A 17,489-nucleotide genomic window follows, 5' to 3' on the forward strand; every position below is an offset into this window, starting at 1 on the left:
GTAGTTTGTTTTCCAATTTGAAATTAAATAAGAAGAAACAAAAAAAAGACGTCTCGGGTTACTCACATAACCTATGTTCTCTGAATAGGGAGCGAGACGCTGCGTAATGACGCATATGGGGTACACCCATGGGCGTGCCAATTGTCTGAAGCCCTTATAGAATCACAGCAATTCATTGGCTGATGGCGCAGCACCACCCCTCCAGCTCATCACCTTTGAGCTTTACAATACTGAGCTCTAATCTGCTTCGATGCGGCAAGCCCACTGTGGCCGGCTCCGGAACACCAGTAACTGGTTAGACTTCCTCCAATCACCCGAACGATCAACATAAAGCTTCAATGCCCTAACTGGGCAAAGCAAATGTAACCTCTCGTCCTCCGAGGATGCAAAAGGCGGAGGGTGGAAAGAATGGAGGATGGTGACCTGCGAGCGGAAGGATGTGGACAAAACCTTAGGCACATAACCCAGCCTGGGTGTCAGAGAGACCTAACTTGGCCGGGAGCAAAACCCAAGCAAGCCTAGCTAACAGAGAGAGCTTGCAAATCCCCCACTCGCTTAAAGAAGTTAGAGACAATAGAGTCAACTTTTAAGAGTCAGAACTCGCTCCGGAACTGACTCCAATGGCTCAAAGGGAGCACTCGTCAAACCCTCCAGGACAAAAGATAAGTCCCAAGAGGGTACACCAGGGGAGCGAACTGGCCTCAGGTGCTTGATCGCTCTCATAAAAGATGAGACTAAGAATGCTTCCCAAATGGGTCTCATCCAACTCCTTGTGAGCGGCGATAGCCGCTACATACACTCTGAGAGTAGTAACCGCCACCCGGCTGCAAACTTCTCCTGCAGAAACTCCAGAACTGAACCATTAGGGCAGTCGACTGGACTTCTACTGTGGGCCGAACACCGTGCCTGAAAAACCTCCCACTTGGAATAGTAAGCTTCCTCGTAGAGGGGGCTATGGCATTAGCGATGGTCTCCTGCACATCTGCTGGTAGACCGGCCCTTAAGACTGATGGCCCCTGGTAGGCCACACCCACAGTTTCCAGATCTCGGGAAGAGGATTTTAAAAGTTTGGCCTCGCTCGCTCTCACTCTGCACAAAACTGCCGGAATAATCAGTTTGATGGGCGGGAATGCATAGAGCTTAAACCTCTGCCATGGGTGAGTGAACGCATCCACTCCCAACGGCGTAGGAGGACTTAGAGATAACCAAAGCGGGCATTGGGATGACTCCTTTGTAGCGAAGAGGTCCACCTCCGCTCTGACAATGACATGGTGCCCTGTGAGGAAATGCCAAAGGCCCAGGGAAACCGCTCTCAGCTTTCGGCAGTTAACGTTCCAGGCTTGAGTGTCCTCCGTCCAGATGGACGGCCGGACGCTGGACGGCCTTCAAATACTGCACCCCAGTCGGTGAGGGAGGCATCCGTCGTGATCATCTGCGCCAAAACTGAAGTGTGTAGCCCAGCTGAATCATGCGACGCGCCCATGGTGACACTCCTGGAAAACGTTTCCACTCTTGGACGAAATGAGAAGAGTAGTGAAGTGCAGAGGGCATACCTGATTAGGGTGCCGAACTGGGACTCCGTGGAGGGATCGTCTGGCCGCAACGGAAAGCCGACTGCATCCATATGCGGCAAGGAGGCTGCGATGACCTGAGTGGGAAACGTAAGGTCCACTAACCGCTGGAGAGGGTAGTGGAGGGTAGTGGAAAACGGGTAGTGGAAATGTGATCCGACGAACTCAGGGGGAGAAAGCCTAAAGCGTCACCCTTCCCTGCCGTGGGAGTGGCGAGAGGTTGAGCCGACCCCGCCCCTCGAGATGCACTGGCGGTGAGTGTGAAGGGGGTGGACTCGGAGAGCAGCCAGGAGGAGGGCAGAAACGCTTGCGCAGTCTGACCCAGCCCCGAACGTTCAGCGTGACTTTTCCCTGCCTGGAGGGTCAGGAATGACTCAGCGGAGCAGGAGCGGAAAGCTACTGCCAGGCCGCTTCATCTGCACAGAAGTGCTCTTTGTTGTGGAAAGGGGCGACGACGAGCTCCCCAAACCGTGGCAGGTGGGGGATGACTCTGGTCACTCCTGAAATTCCTTTGAAATTCTCTAGGCTGGGAAGAAGAGGTGCTAGAAGAAACTCTAGTTCTCCTAGGCATGAACTGCCTTTTCCCAATAAATCCCCCTGAGAAATAGAGCGTGTCGAGGAGGAAAAACCTTCTCCTTGTGGCCAATCGAAGTGAGGTTTAACCACCAGCGGCCACCGAGCGCCCTGCCGCACGCTGTGTGCTTAGTTGCCTTTAAGGCCAAAATCCTTGGCTATGCGGAGCTCTAAACAGCTGAAGATGAGAGGCCAGTGTGACTTAGATCGCCGGAATGGCGGAATAACGCTCCACAGAACCAATGAGGATGAAGTGAGCGGCTACCGCATTACGCTACGTTCACACCAAACGCGAATTGAGCGTCAAAATCATGTCTACCGCATCTAGTTTGACGCGTGAACATTTTGAATCCATTTGCACGTCCGCAGCTAATTGGACGTGCATAGAAATCGAGCATTTGAAGCAAAATAGATGCGCGTTAAAGACGCTCCTGGTGAAATATATTAAGCATTAACAGCCACACATGTGGTTCAGTCAACGCACTACCTAGATTATCTTCACTGCATGTATATTTAAATAAAATATAAAGTTATAAAACTTCACTTTCACTTAACTCAGTCAAAATGATTTGGTAGGCAACAATAGATTAATTGGACCAAAGATCGCCCATAGATGTACACAAGACGAAGTTATACCGGTATGTCATATTTAACCTCTACATAGACATCCGAGCCAGCGGCAAACGCCAGAAGGACTGGCTGAGGAAAAGCTGCTCTCGCTGGGGTTAACGAGCGCTGAACGTGGAGATCGCCTGGATCGCACAACTCCAAAAACGCAAGTGTTCTTTTTAAATAGGCACTTTATAGGTAAACTACATATTTTAGCTTTAAACAACTACATTATGAAAAGCATTAAAACTACATTCTTACAAAATATCAGTATTTTTTTAAGTATATGCAGGGTTTATCATGTCACTTTACCATGTGACAGCAGCAAGCAGGCTCCTTTTTGGTTAACGCGGCAGGAATTGACGCCAAAGTTTACATTTTTCAACTCTGGCGTAGAAGCGAATTCGCTTCAAACATGTGAATGCACAAAAAGCACCACTCGCGTGTAACGCACATATAGCTCAAGACGCTCAATTCGCTTCAAATTCGTGTTATTCGTGTGAACGAGGCGGAATTGTGTCCATCGCAATTCAGGACATCCAGACGTGTGTCAACGCGCTTTTCCACTGACTTAACATGGAAATCATTCGCCCCAGATGCTCTATTCGCGTTTGGTGTGACTGTACCTTTAGAAGGCGGGCGGAAAACGGCTGCTTCAGGATCTGGGGACCTAGATGTGCAGATCGCTAAAAAAACGACACTTAGAAATCTCTCATCGAGCTTGAAAGATAACGATTCGTGGGAACAAGGGCAATCGATCGCAAGTTTCTCATTCGCGCGCGAAGCGCATCGACAAGCTCTGAGTAGGCCGCAAAGGTCCTGCTTTTCCGCAAAGGTCCGTTTTTTTCCTGGCCGCCAGGCAGGAAATTGTAGTCAAAGGAGACAGGCCCGAAATCCTTGGAGTCGGACGCTGTCGTAAGCAAAGTGTAAGCCAGGCCAAAAGAAACGGTATCACATGCTTTTGGGCTGGGGAACAAATAGTTTTGTGCACGCATACAAGCGGAAAAGCTTCTCTTAGCGAGCACGCGCGGGAGAGGGAGTGAGAGATGGGGTAATAGCCCGCTCACACTCGATGTCCTAGAGCTAAACATCCGAACCCCAGGCCGTGGTCAAGGGAGGCCTAGCTGCCTCGGGCACGTGGGGGGGGAGTCAAATGGTTTTAAAATACCTCTTCAAGAGAGAGTACATAGCGATATTCGCATTTCGAAGTGCCCTGAGCCGCCTCGCGCGCCTGGGCCGGCCCATATACGTAAATATATAAAATAATGTATCACTCACCATGCAGGTCATCGCTCGAGTAGAGCGAGTGCACGGCGGGGCAACAACGAAACTCCATCATATACTTCACCAGTTAGGAGAACAAAGTTCCGCCATCCGTGGCCGTTGAAGTAGGGAAGGAGAAAGATGCTTAAATCCAGTTTTTAAGGGTCAAATAAATCGCACGAAGGGAAGTGATGCTACTGCTTCGTGAAGGCAGAGAAATCTGGGGAGAAGATGGTGCACGCGCCAGTATAGCTCAAAGGTGATGAGCTAGAGGGGCAGCGCTGTGCCATCAGCCAATGAATTGGCGTGATTCTATAAGGGCTTCAGACAATTGGCACGTCCATGGACGTACCCCATATGCGTCATTACGCAGTGTCGAAGTGAACCTATGAAATAGAATGGCATCTTTATTACAAGATTTCAACTTTGTTTTTTTTGGTTCACAGGTAAAAAAACTGATAAATGACTTTTCAAATAAAGATTTTAAAATAAAAATGTTGCCATATTCAAATAAAGATTTTAAAATGTATGGCAAATGTCACTAATTAAACTATTATATTCACCTAATTGTCATTACTAACTGCATCACGAGAGATTGCAGTATTCAAGCGAAATTTTTTATAAACAAAGTTTGTGAGGAGCACGTTCAAACTGTATATTTTATCGGTGCAAGAGGAGGTATATAATATAGTCCTATACCAGTGTTCCTCAACCTTTTTTCTGCCATTCCCCTCTTTGGAGGTAGGTTTGAATCTGGCAGTAATGTCACGTCACTGAACATTCTAAATTCCATATGTGGTACCGTACGCTCAGGGGCACAGACATAAAAATCACACTTTTGGAACAGCTCAAAAGGTAAATGGAGATGGGCACAAAAAATTTTCTCCTGTTTGATGCACCCCAATTGTCACGTCTCTATACCCCACCAGTGGGTCGTGCCCCACACTTTGAAACATGCTGGCCTATACACAGCCGAGAGCTGACTCGCCAACGTTAGTTACCTCCATGGTTTTCTGTATCCCTCCGCCACCCCGTTCCTCTCGGTCTGCGATATGGGGCAAAACTCTGGTTTGGGCTAAATTCAGAGCCCAGAGCCCTCGATTGCTTCGGACAGCACGTCAAATACACTTGTATTGTTTTACTTTATTCAATCATTTGTCTCAAAAAAACAAATACCACAGGTAATCTGACATAATTCTTTTTTTTAAATTAAAGATACATTAAGTATCACTATTGCCTCAATGTTGTATAGTGTCTTTGGGCCGATTGCTGCAACAGCCATTATGATTGTTTGTTATTTGGTCTTAATGACTTAGGAGTCCGCTTGACTTCTAGCTTTTCATGGATTTAGGAGCTAGTTCTAGTGCTAAAATGTTTTGTGAAATACTCTTAGAGCAAAATTTTGGACTGACAAGCCCAATAAGAGTTTTTAAGTTTCTCCTAAATCAGCAAGTTAGGAGCTACATTTAGCCTTAACCGTAATCGTAATTGATGATTGATGAAAGATGATTGACAGGATGGTCGTCCTCATGCTGCCTTGATAATCCTGATTATTTTGCTAAATTTTAATCAAAACTGTTGTAATTTGAGAAATGTATTATCAAATAGTCGATGGCTGTGTCCATGTTCTCGCCAGTAAGTCGAACTTGTTCCAGGTGGGGTATGGACAGGATATTGAGGTGTAGTCGTGGTGGGAAGTGGTTGAGGTTAGGTGGGCTGGGGATCTCATTGTTGCTTTTTGCAGACAAATTGGTCCTGAAGGCATCATCGGTCTGTGACTTTCAATACTCACTTTGTCAAATTAGGTAGTCTGTACACCATGGGGCATGGTCCAAGATCACGGTATTATATAAAGCGTTAATTTTGGATTTTTTTTAAATTATAGTATCTACCGATAGTGCAGTTTTGTTTAAACATTTAATGTAGAATTTCCATACCTCAGTGTGTTGAACTGGTATTCACTTTTATTTTGTGTTAAACATAATCTACTAAATACGTCATTATAAAAAATAAAAAAAACAACATAAAAAAATGTATATCAGAATCTATGACACAAATAAAACACACTTCTTTGGTAACTGTTGATTTCGTGAAGTCCTGACAGCAATGACCGTGGAGATCCACTTTTGCGACACGACCGAAGCGTATTTTGTCACGCTTCCCGTCATTTCTGCGTTCAAATCGGTTCAAATGCAGCGCTGCCTTACCGGAATGCTGTGCTGAAGCGTTGAAGTCGCTCGATGTCACCCATAGGAATAAAGTGGAGCGCGGTGCGACAGACGTGTTGCATGGACTAGTGGATCTGCTGCACCTGAGAGCAGTGTTTATGGGGGCGTGCATCTAGTCACGCACGCGTGCACCCTTCCGGGAGAAGAGCCCATATGGCCCATACAAGGACATTCCGCTCTATCGACGTCAAGCCGACCCATACTCGAAAAAAACTCTCCGAAACTTGAGAAACCGGAAGGAGTATTTTTGACACAGAAATACTCCATCAAACGTCCAACTTAGTTTTTTAAAACTTTGTCTATGTTTAGGATGGGAATCCAAGTCTTTAACGGTGTAAAAAGTTCAGTATGCATGAAACAGCATTTCACCCCGCCTTTAACTTCAATTTTTAGGTTACCGTGCGTGTGAAGAACAAAACAATCTCTAGTCCAGCGTTGTGATCTAACAGGCACCCAGGAGAAAGTAATATGATTTAGCAGCAATAAAGTCCAGCAACATAAAGTTGCAATAGACCATTATCTTCAGTTCAAGCATAACAGGAACTTTTGAATTACCTTAGAGAGAGTTTCATTGTGTTGGCTGTAGTAACCGAATGTGACACAGTTTAAAGCTACATGGAGAATGACAGATGCAGCAGAGGGATTTTAATGACTTAAATATTCATCTGTACCTCACATTAAACTATGGATTTGCTTCAGAACACTTCATATAGTTCACAAAGAAGAGTTGATTATGCTGTTTTAATATTTGTTTATGCTGCTTTTTGTGGAGTACTGGGGCTTAATCAATAACAAAGAATATTATACGCACCGTATTAGATTTGGATTGGTCCTGTCCGACCAATACTGATGCTGCAAATAATGGCGTTTCGGAGCCGATACCGATACAGAGTATTGGATTGGCGCATCCCTTAGGTTAGGTTAGGTTACTTTTATTGTACCCGTAGGTAAATTTGTTTTACAGTGCAATGACTATGGCATCCAATACAAAAAACAAAAACACAACACAAAATACTCCACAACACATAAGGACAAAAAAAAAAAAAAAAAAAAAACAATGAATCATAAAACCCTAGTACAATATTTCTAAGAACCACCTCTACATTTTGTTAATCATGCTAATCGCATTTGGTATGAAGCTGCTCTTATATCTTTTTGTTCTACACCTTGGGACTTTATACCTCCTCGCAGACGGCAATAACTGAAACTCACTGTGCAGGGGATGAGAGTTGTCATGTAAGATTGAGAAGGCCATCCTTTGTAACTGTTTGGTATACAGGGATGCCACTCCTGGTTTGGAATCACCTATCAAACGGCCAGACCATTTTACTATCTGATCTAACTGATTTTTTGCCTTTAAGGATATCTGACCATACCATACTACAGTGGAGAAGGACAACACAGATTCAATAAAAGCATGATAAAACATTTTCATTATTGTTCGGTCAATATTAAACACAGATAATTTCCTTAGGCAATACAAACGCTGGTGCCCCTTTTTGCAAAGAGCCTCACAGTTCTTTTCAAAATTTAGTTTCTCATCAATAATAGTCCCAAGGTATTTGTATGATTGTACATACTCTATTGTTTGGCCTTTAATTGAGGTTGATTTACTCGGATGAGTACTTTTTCTAAAATCAATGATCATGTCCTTGGTCTTTGATATATTAAGCTGTAAGTAAGATTCCATGAAGAATCGTCCATGAAGCTTTCTACAGCGTCGTTGGCAGGACAAGAGCGAATTTTGACGCTCTCGGCGCCGGCGGTGTGAACGCACAGTAAGAGGCGAGACCTTTCCGTGCAACGTGCACTAAGCTGCTGTCCAATCACAGCGCAGGAAGCGCTGGCCTAATCAGAACTCGTTACGTGTTTCTGAAGGAGGGACTTCATAGAACAAGGAAATCATCAGGCCGTTTTTAGGACAGAGGAAACAGCGGTATACAGATAAGTAAATTGTGTGAAAAATACTGTTTTTTTCCCTGGTGTCAATTTCAAACCCTGATTGTGGGAGAGTGAGAAGTGCACTACAAATCTGGGCTTAATACCTATGTGCACTGTACGCAAGGCTTATTCAATTGGCTCTGAATGGCCCTTAATTTTCATGTATCCTGTATGACCATTGGTGTCTGTTTTTGTTTTCATGGTGTAGATTGTAGGACTGACAGAAAGGAATGTTTTTACCGCTCATGAGATGGTGAGCTGTCTTGAGTTGGGAAACTCTGCACGAACTGTGGGCTCAACAGCCATGAACGCAGCCTCATCTCGCTCGCATGCTATCTTCACCATATCACTGGAGCAGCGACGCAAAGGAGACAAGTAAGTAAACTTAGCATATGCTGTTGTAATTGAATGGTAATTGAAACTAATCCGAAAAACTTAGCATATAAAAGTGTAGTAATTCATTCAGAGACCATCGATTGTTGGTGTTTGTAATGATCAGTTTAAACTACTGAATAGACAGCTTACCATTCTGAAACATCCAGCAAAAGTCTTTCCTGGGCAGGTTGTAATCGATCCTCTTCAATATTCTCCAGGTCTGATTCCGGCTCAAATTGATAAGGCAATATAGACATTTTTGCAATAACATTGAGCGCGCGTATCTACCCTAGGCCAGCGCTTCCCGTGCGCTCTTGTGCGTTCACACCGCCGGCGGCGAGAGCGGCAAGCTGGCCGGGAGTCATTCATTTTCAATGGGAGCCGGGCGGCGAGCTCCGGCGAAAGCGGCGTGGCGCGTCTTGGACGATTTGGGTGTTGAGGAGAGTTGAAATCAGCTCAACTTTATGGTAATGAGCTATGAGGCGGTTCGGTGGCAACCAGTCAGAATGTAGAAGTGCTCCGCTTGAGAGAAATCCAGATAACGCAGGCCTGTAAACTTTGGTTCCGACCACATTAGTTCCCAAGCAAAATATAAGAAGTTGATCATTGCTGTGCGGGTTTTCCCTATCATTTATGACGAGATCATTCACAGTGATGTGTAATTTGTTAAGATGTCGCGCAACACTATTTTATAGGCGCTAGAATGCTCGTTGTTCAGCGGGTATGCAATTCATTCTTACTTTCACATTTAAACGATTTCATGTGGTTAATTTATTCCCTACGTGTGGTCAGTCTATCAATCAACATGCTTGTTTGATTTGCGGCCTCTTTAAATGCAGTTTAAAAAAGAAATATCATTCGATCTACATCAGAGCCGCAGCGCATCCATGAAGCTTTCTACAGCGTCGTTGGCAGGACGACAAGAGCGAATTTTGACGCTCTCGGCGCCGGCGGTGTGAACGCACAGTAAGAGGCGAGACCTTTCCGTGCAACGTGCACTAAGCTGCTGTCCAATCACAGCACAGGAAGCGCTGGCCTAATCAGAACTCGTTACGTGTTTCTGAAGGAGGGACTTCATAGAACAAGGAAATCATCAGGCCGTTTTTAGGACAGAGGAAACAGCGGTATACAGATAAGTAAATTGTGTGAAAAATACTGTTTTTTTACACACGAAACATGAACTCATGTTATATTGCACACTGTAAACATAATCAAAGCTTCGAAAACACGTGAAGAATGGGACCTTTAAGCCTTCTCTGGTATTTTCATGATACATTTATATTTATCCTGCAATGGTAATCGACATGCTATGAAATGTTGTGTGCCTTATTCTGTGTAAGAAGCCACATCTCGCAGAAGGATGTCATTTCAAACATTCACTCAACTCAGTGAGTTTGGAGTAAAAACATTTGAAAAAGCAATTTAATAAATGTTTAGAAGTGTTGCTTTTTCAAATGCACCTAATAAGCGACTGAAACTTAACAGTGCTTTCAAACGGAGCAGCATTTACTACTGATCACAGAGCCATGATTCACTGATGAGCTGCGCAAAAAACCCCCCACAGCTTTTGGGATTTCCCAATTGCAATAAGCCAAATTAGTTTGTGTGATTGCGGGTTCATTTTGATTGTGTAGCCCTAACATATACAGCTTGTGTTTGAAAGATGTGCATAAGTCATAAACTTTTTGTTTTTTGATGCAAGATGGTACTAATGGAAGTAAAGTGAATTTTTAAAGAAAATGTATTGGGGTTATCAACGAATATTTTAAATTTAAATATATATTCGAATGGTTAAAAATTAATATTTGAATAATAAATAAATGTGATAAAATGCTTGTGGTAGTAGAGGCGTGGCTGTCTGCTTTGCGAGTGGGTGCGATCGCGCCACTGAGGGTTCAGGGACATAACGGGTCGCGCTATCAGGCACAGTGTCACTGTGCTTTCGGCCATCTTCCATGCCAGACAACTTTCAGCAGAGCCCAAATTGCCTGCAGCAGAGAAAGCGATTTTAACCCCCCCAAAATCTAAAAAGCAATGTCTGGAAGTACTTTGGGTTTTGGTCGGTAGGAGGTAAAATTGTTGAGCCGCCAGAGTTGTATGCAAGCTACAGTTAGCACACCATTCGTTCGACCACTAGCAACATGGTAATTTTTTCGGAATTATGTCACACAAATTTTATTTAACGGTAAACTAGTGTTGTCACAATACCAAAATTATGACTTCGATACGATACCAGACTAAAATACCTCTAATAAATCGATACCACAGTAAAAAACAAACAAAAAACAGATATTATGATTAATATGACAACAGAACTTATTATTCATTGTTTTATTTGTTTATTTAAAATCCACTTGGCCAGCATGTTCCTACCCTGGTTTTTGACCATTCCCTCCTCTTATTGCTATAATAACTGCATGCCAGTGTGACCATCCTTACAGAGATCACATTATCAATCACGTTATTATTCACTAACCTTTCACTTCTCAACAGGTTGGGATGACCAAAATCTTATTTTATGATTCGAGTAATTTCATATTTTTAAAAATGTTATCTTATAATTATAATATAGATTTTTAATTGTATCTGTTTTTAAAAATAAGCAAAAAATGCAAATTACAAACAATATAACAAAAATAGTTCATTTTTCAGCTACATTAGGCCTATTTAACAGTAGCAAGTCAATAAAGAAATTAAATAATCAAATATAAAACTGCTTACTTAGTCTACACTCTATAATTTAACTATACACTGATTCTTAATAAATATATTTTATATTTTCTGTTGCTGAGAGAAAATTCTCGTGATGCCCCCCTCAGCACTTGGTGCCCTACGCGCAGCGCGTGGTGGAAGCGGCGGCACTGGCTACACGTTCACTAAAGACATATCCGACTGTGTTGACCTGAATACTCGCTTAATTTTGAATCGACTTCTCACAGAATGCTGCACGATGACTGTATCTTGTAGTAAAGGGTGAAATCAGTATGTACATTGATGATTTGAGGGAAGATAATGATTTGAGGGAACATCATGCAGCTTTTCTGTCAGAAGTCGATTCAAAATCGAGCTAGCCCTTATATAATGTGCGTGTCTGGTGTGAGATACCCGAGATGCTTCACTGAGCTTTGTGTCCGGTGTGCGACCACCTTTAGGGTGAGAGAGAGTGAGGTCTGTGATCTTGGTCATTAGTTGATTTACTTGTTTTTGTGTAAGTAATACGTTGTCAAATATGTGTAAACTTAAATAGAATGTCTATACAAGTAATGTCTTTGTATTCATTTGTCCTGTTTTTGATGCAATGTTGACACAATGTGCACCCAGATATTCAAATAGTTAGAATATTTGTGTTTTTTAGAGGGAATATTCTAACGTCGTTTTTGAGCATTTTTGACAGCCCTAAAATGTATCCAGGTCTAAAAAATATAATTATGGTGAACTGCTAATATATAAAACTGTAAAATGTTTGGCTAAAATTGTTAAAGATAAAATAAAATTAAAAATTTTTTGTTTGTAAAGGAGTGATGTCATGGTCTCCAAACTGCACTTGGTGGATCTCGCTGGATCTGAAAGACAAAAAAAAACTAAAGCAGAGGGAGATCGGCTCAAAGAAGGTAAGTGCAAATCAAATAAATTTGTATTAGTCCCAGTTTACTTAATTTTGAAAAAATAAAGCCCATTATTAAAGCTCATATATTTATTATTTTTTAAACATAAATATGGATGAACAATGACCTAAAATCAAAATTATGATTAACCCACTGGAGTCGGCGTGCTCAACTCGCTTTTCTTATCAGAGAGAATAAAATAACTGACGTTTTTATCATCATTCAGGCAAGTGTTATACATCATTATAATCTGTTATGTTTTTTTGGGGGGTGGGGGGTGGGGGTGGGAGGGTACAGGGGTACAGTCACAAAAACAAATTGTTGTGCTTGCAAAATAAAGAAAAACAAACATGGTGCACAATCTCTGTCAAAGACGTTCATTCAGAAAGTCTTCAGAAAAGATGTTTCATTTGCATGATGTTGGTGTAAGTGTGGACAGGATATTGTCCAGAATTTCTTGTGTTCCATGGAAAAAGTCAGATGGAATGAACGCTTCCTTAAACACATTTTTGACAACATTTTTCTCACAGGAATCAGCATTAACCGTGGGCTGCTGTCTCTGGGGAATGTGATCAGTGCACTTGGTGATGAAAGCAAGAAGGGGACCTTTGTGCCATACAGGGACTCCAAACTGACACGTCTCTTACAAGGTAAGATTAATTTAATCAATTAAGTCAGTTGTTCATCAAATCACTTTTTTACTACATCAAATTGCAGTGAATGAACTTGTAAGGAATTTAAGACATACTGATCCAGTATTTTAACATGTAATTCTGAGAGTGAAATTCTAGCTATAACTCCGCCTTGCTCTCTAGCTACAGCATAGCAACTAGCCTGCAAACTTGTTAAAACATTACATGATTTCTACGTTTACATGCTAATATGTTAGCATCATGCTAAAACATGTTAACTGCCTTATGTTATAACATCTACCAACATGCTAACAGTGCCAAGTGATGTTAAATCCTATCTATCTTGCATTTATTATGATCTTCAAACTTCAAATTATTCAACCTTAATCTTTTACACTTTTTGTCAATCAGTTTGAAAAGCTTGAACAATTTGAAAGTTTGAACATCATTTCAGTTTTTTCAAGCTAACACAGTTTGTCTTTCAACCTTTTTCAATAGTTACAGCAAAAAAATTTTGAATAAATCTTTAACGCTTTTAAATCAGTGTAAAAACAATGCTACGCAAAGCTTGTTTTAAATTTGTTTTCAGTTTAGCAGTAATTGTTGCATTTTGGCTAGTTGGTCATTAAATGCTTAAACCTTTTCCTAGACTCTCTCGGAGGTAACAGTCACACCTTGATGATTGCGTGTATCAGTCCAGCGGACTCAAACATTGAGGAGACTATCAACACGTTACGTTATGCTGACCGTGCCCGTAAAATTAAGAATAAGCCTGTTCTTAATGTTGACCCACGCGCACTAGAAATGAAGAGACTCAAACAGCAGGTACATGGTCTAGTGTTTTTTCAAAGGACAGTGGTTTCTTGACAAGTTACTTAAAGTTGAATGTGGAGTGAATTATTTAGGTGTCTTTTTTTTTTTTTTTAATCACAGGTGCAAGATCTTCAGGTGATGCTCCTACATGCGCGTGGTGGTGTTGCATCTGTACTGACTGGGTATGGCCTAAATTTTTCGGTTAACACTTTACAGTAAAGTTCCTGGTTCCTTTTTTTTAACATTAGGTTACTAAATTACATTAGTAAACATGAACTAAGAATTAAAAAACTAGCATTCATTACTCTTAAAGCAACAAAAAAAAAACCCACTACAAAATAATTGTGTAAAACTCAGTAAACCTTGATATAATTATTTGACATTAGAACAAAATGTATGCACACGTTTACAACTAAATGAACTATCTCTTAAATATTTCCTAATTTTACTAAACATTTTCAACATCATTCAACTGTTACATACTACATTTTAAAGGTTATTTTCAAAAATCCACAATAGGGGCACTTTAATGTTATCTTCTACTTTTACTAATACAATATTAAAATCAAAAGTTGTACATTTAATGGACCGGAGTTAACATGAACATTTGTATTTTTATTAACTAATAACTTAGTTAATAAAACTTAGTTATTAAGTTATTGTTAAGAGAAAGTGGCTGATATTACTAATAGTAATAAATACTGTAAGAATGCAATACATTTAATTATTGCTACATAATGGGACCTTGTTGTTAAGCGGTACTGATTTTTAATTTTAATTGAACAGTCTTGTAGGATAATTTATTTTAGGGTCCAAGTTGAAGTTTAACACTTCCATATGACAGAAAATGCTAAGCATGATATTATCAGATTCAAAATAAAAATGAAGCGCTTAAAACAGAATAGTAAAGCGTTTAAAGTATACAGCGCTTACGGACACAAATTTGTGGCCGGAACGTTATAGGCTAATTATAACATAAAAACATCAATCAGACTGCCTGTGCATTTTAATAATTTTTTATCAAAAATACAAACTGTAACAGTTGCATGTAAAAAAAAAAAAATTTAAAAATGGAATAAAATAAACTAAAATTCGTTCTTTAATATAAATAAATAAACTTATTAGTAACTTAGGCCTTGTACAAAACAAGTACTGTAGCAAAAACGCTGTTTGGTATAAAAATACAGTGGAGAATTAATATAATTTTTATATTGTTCAAAAAGAAAAAATAAACAAAAACGAACAATTTAATAAATGCACATGGCACATCACACAGTGCCAAAACTTAGAATAAAAAAAGGCGGCAAACAAATCAACAGCCTAAGTCTTTGATCAAATTGTTTAGAACAACTATATTTAAGACAAAATGTGGAACAAATAATTTAAAGAACACTAATGCAGATCAAAAATATAAGAGCAAAGCCGCAAACTGCCATTAAGACGACGGATGAGTCTTGACCTGAAACAACAAATTGCAAACATCAGACTAATTTTTCTTACAGAATAAAAAACAACTTCTGCATTTTATAAAAATGAATAAATAAAAATATGTATTTATTTATTTGTATAGCCGACCCATTTTTTTAATATAGCCTAACAAATAGCAAACAGAAACACTACAAAAAGGAAATGTTACTACTTACATGTTTTAAATGAAAGCACATATTCAATGTTGACGAGTGATAGGCAAATGTTTGCCTGCAGAGTTTGCAAACAGCCTTTTTAGGGTCGTCCTTCGACTTTTCAAAATGATCCCACACTTTGGACTTTTTTCCTGACGTCATTATTAGCATCAGCCAGACACCTCCCCCACAAGTGCGCTTTGGTATACCGCGAGGCAAGAGGTCTTGTTGACCTCTCGTTGCTTTGATGTCATGTCATACTCCGTCTGCAGTGCGTGTTGCGTTGCGTGTGCGGTACAGGAGCCCCACGCCCCGTTGTGCTTTCACACATGCTGCGTTTGCAGTCCGCAACTGATCTGCTGTTGCATACCCCAAACAGCATTTATTCATTGTTTTTTTATTTAAAATCTAAAAGTTGTTACTGAACGTGGCTCGTCAGAATTGCAATTTTCTTTGTTTACTCTTTCATAGAAGTCAGGTTAACGTACTAGCCTACATTTAAACAACATTTTATTCAATTAATTTATTCATATTTATATAGCCTAGTACTTTAGATTTAGCTCACACAAGTGGCAAAACATTTATACATAGGTTATAGCCTAAAATCTCAAACATTTTAAATTAGAAACTTAAAATAGGCTATTCAAAAACAGCCAACTCTCGTCTTTTCTTTCATTTTTAAACCCTTTTAAAAGAAATCCTGCAGGTCATAAAGAACTTTAGAACTTTGCTTTCCACCTCCAAGAAAGGATGACTGCTCTCCATTATGGCAAAAAAAATGTTTTAACCTAAATGCCAGTAAGGTGTCGTTTCCTTGATTTACTTGACAAAAAAAGCTATGTGTTGACTTTGAAACGAGTATATTTTAAATATACATCTGTGGTGAAATTAATAGATTTTCGCGTCAGTAGGCTACATGTTTATTTTAATGCGAACAATGTTCTGTCACTTTAATGCAGCAGTGCAGCACAGCAAAAAATAGACTCGGTTCGAAAACAATCGTCGCACTGCTGCAGACGCACCGATCCTGGAACAGACTGATGGACCCCATCCGCGTGCAGTGTGAAAGCTGTAATCTGTTAAAATGGGTACGGAAAGAAATCTGCACCGCACACGCACTGCAGACGGAGTATGTGTGAAACAGGCGTGACTGCGCAGCCCCTGATTGCGTAATTTTTTGCGTTTGATTTTTTTTTTTGCGACTAACCACCTAATGAAAAATGTATTCGACCAAGCCCTCTTCATATTGAATAACGTCTAGTCGACTATTTGGGGGCAGCCCTAATGTCCACCTTGATAAGTATCCTAGCCGACATAGTCTGTATATGCCTTAAGTGCACTTTATATAGTCGAGAAAGACAATGCATTTCCCTGCAGTAGCTCTTAAAGGGGCAAGTAGCCATTACTGCTGTCTGTTTAATGTCAAATAAAAGATCACATCACTACAGGACATCACTAACTGCTCTTGATTGAATAGCTTTTGTAAGTTTAATAAGGATAAACAGTTAAATATGCAGTTATTTTACATTTGATTATTTTGATGACTTTTTGATTACTTTTACATTTGATTATTTCTGTACCTTTCTGCAGGCCAGTAGGCCTGTACATTATGTGAAATTAAGTGAGGTCAAGTTAAACATTTTAGTTAGAATTTTATTTTATACTGTGCATTGTTGCAATGTGCTAAATAAATATTTGCATAATTTGTAATTGATTTATTATTTGCAACTTTAATATTAATTTATGCAATTGCAATGCCTTGATTTTTAGTAAAGTTACACAGTCATAGCATTAACCATAAATGCAATGGTACTAATAATTGGCATAATTTCTTTTGGTGTTTCGGCCAAGAGTTTTGATTTCGGTGCATCCCTTCTGACAATGTTCTGCTCGGTCAACAAGCTTCAGAAGATGCCAAAACTAATAGTTTCATTGTTGGGACTAAGAATCATCCAAATGCCACATCTAGGTTAAAAAAAATAAAATAAAATAAAAAGCGCACACAGCACTCGCTATTTCATTGAGACTTGAGATTAAATAAACTGTTTAAGTATTATAGAGATTGTAGTATTATTTTTCACATGCATGTGACACACATTGTCAGTTAAAAACAAGAATGTGGCTGGTAGATTTTGAAATCCGCCGGCCACAAAAAAGCTAATATCCATCCCTGCTTTCTGTAAACATACTTTCTGAATTATAGATAAAATATTGCTGTATTGTTCAGAATGTTAAACAACACCCCCCCCCCCCCCCC

General features: G+C 40.3%; 1 protein-coding gene across 1 annotated transcript in view; it reads left to right on the forward strand.

Annotated features, from left to right (window-relative positions):
• kif4 (kinesin family member 4) overlaps positions 1–17,489 on the forward strand; it is a 100,486-nt gene that overhangs the window by 38,580 nt on the left and 44,417 nt on the right. Inside the window, exons 6-10 of the mRNA XM_067424034.1 lie at positions 8,394–8,560; positions 12,077–12,171; positions 12,696–12,815; positions 13,447–13,622; positions 13,731–13,792. Coding sequence (XP_067280135.1) covers positions 8,394–8,560; positions 12,077–12,171; positions 12,696–12,815; positions 13,447–13,622; positions 13,731–13,792 — 620 coding nt within the window. The remainder of the gene's footprint in view (positions 1–8,393; positions 8,561–12,076; positions 12,172–12,695; positions 12,816–13,446; positions 13,623–13,730; positions 13,793–17,489) is intronic.

This window comes from Pseudorasbora parva, chromosome 18 (genome assembly GCF_024679245.1).
Source record: "Pseudorasbora parva isolate DD20220531a chromosome 18, ASM2467924v1, whole genome shotgun sequence".
Classification (NCBI taxonomy): domain Eukaryota; kingdom Metazoa; phylum Chordata; class Actinopteri; order Cypriniformes; family Gobionidae; genus Pseudorasbora; species Pseudorasbora parva.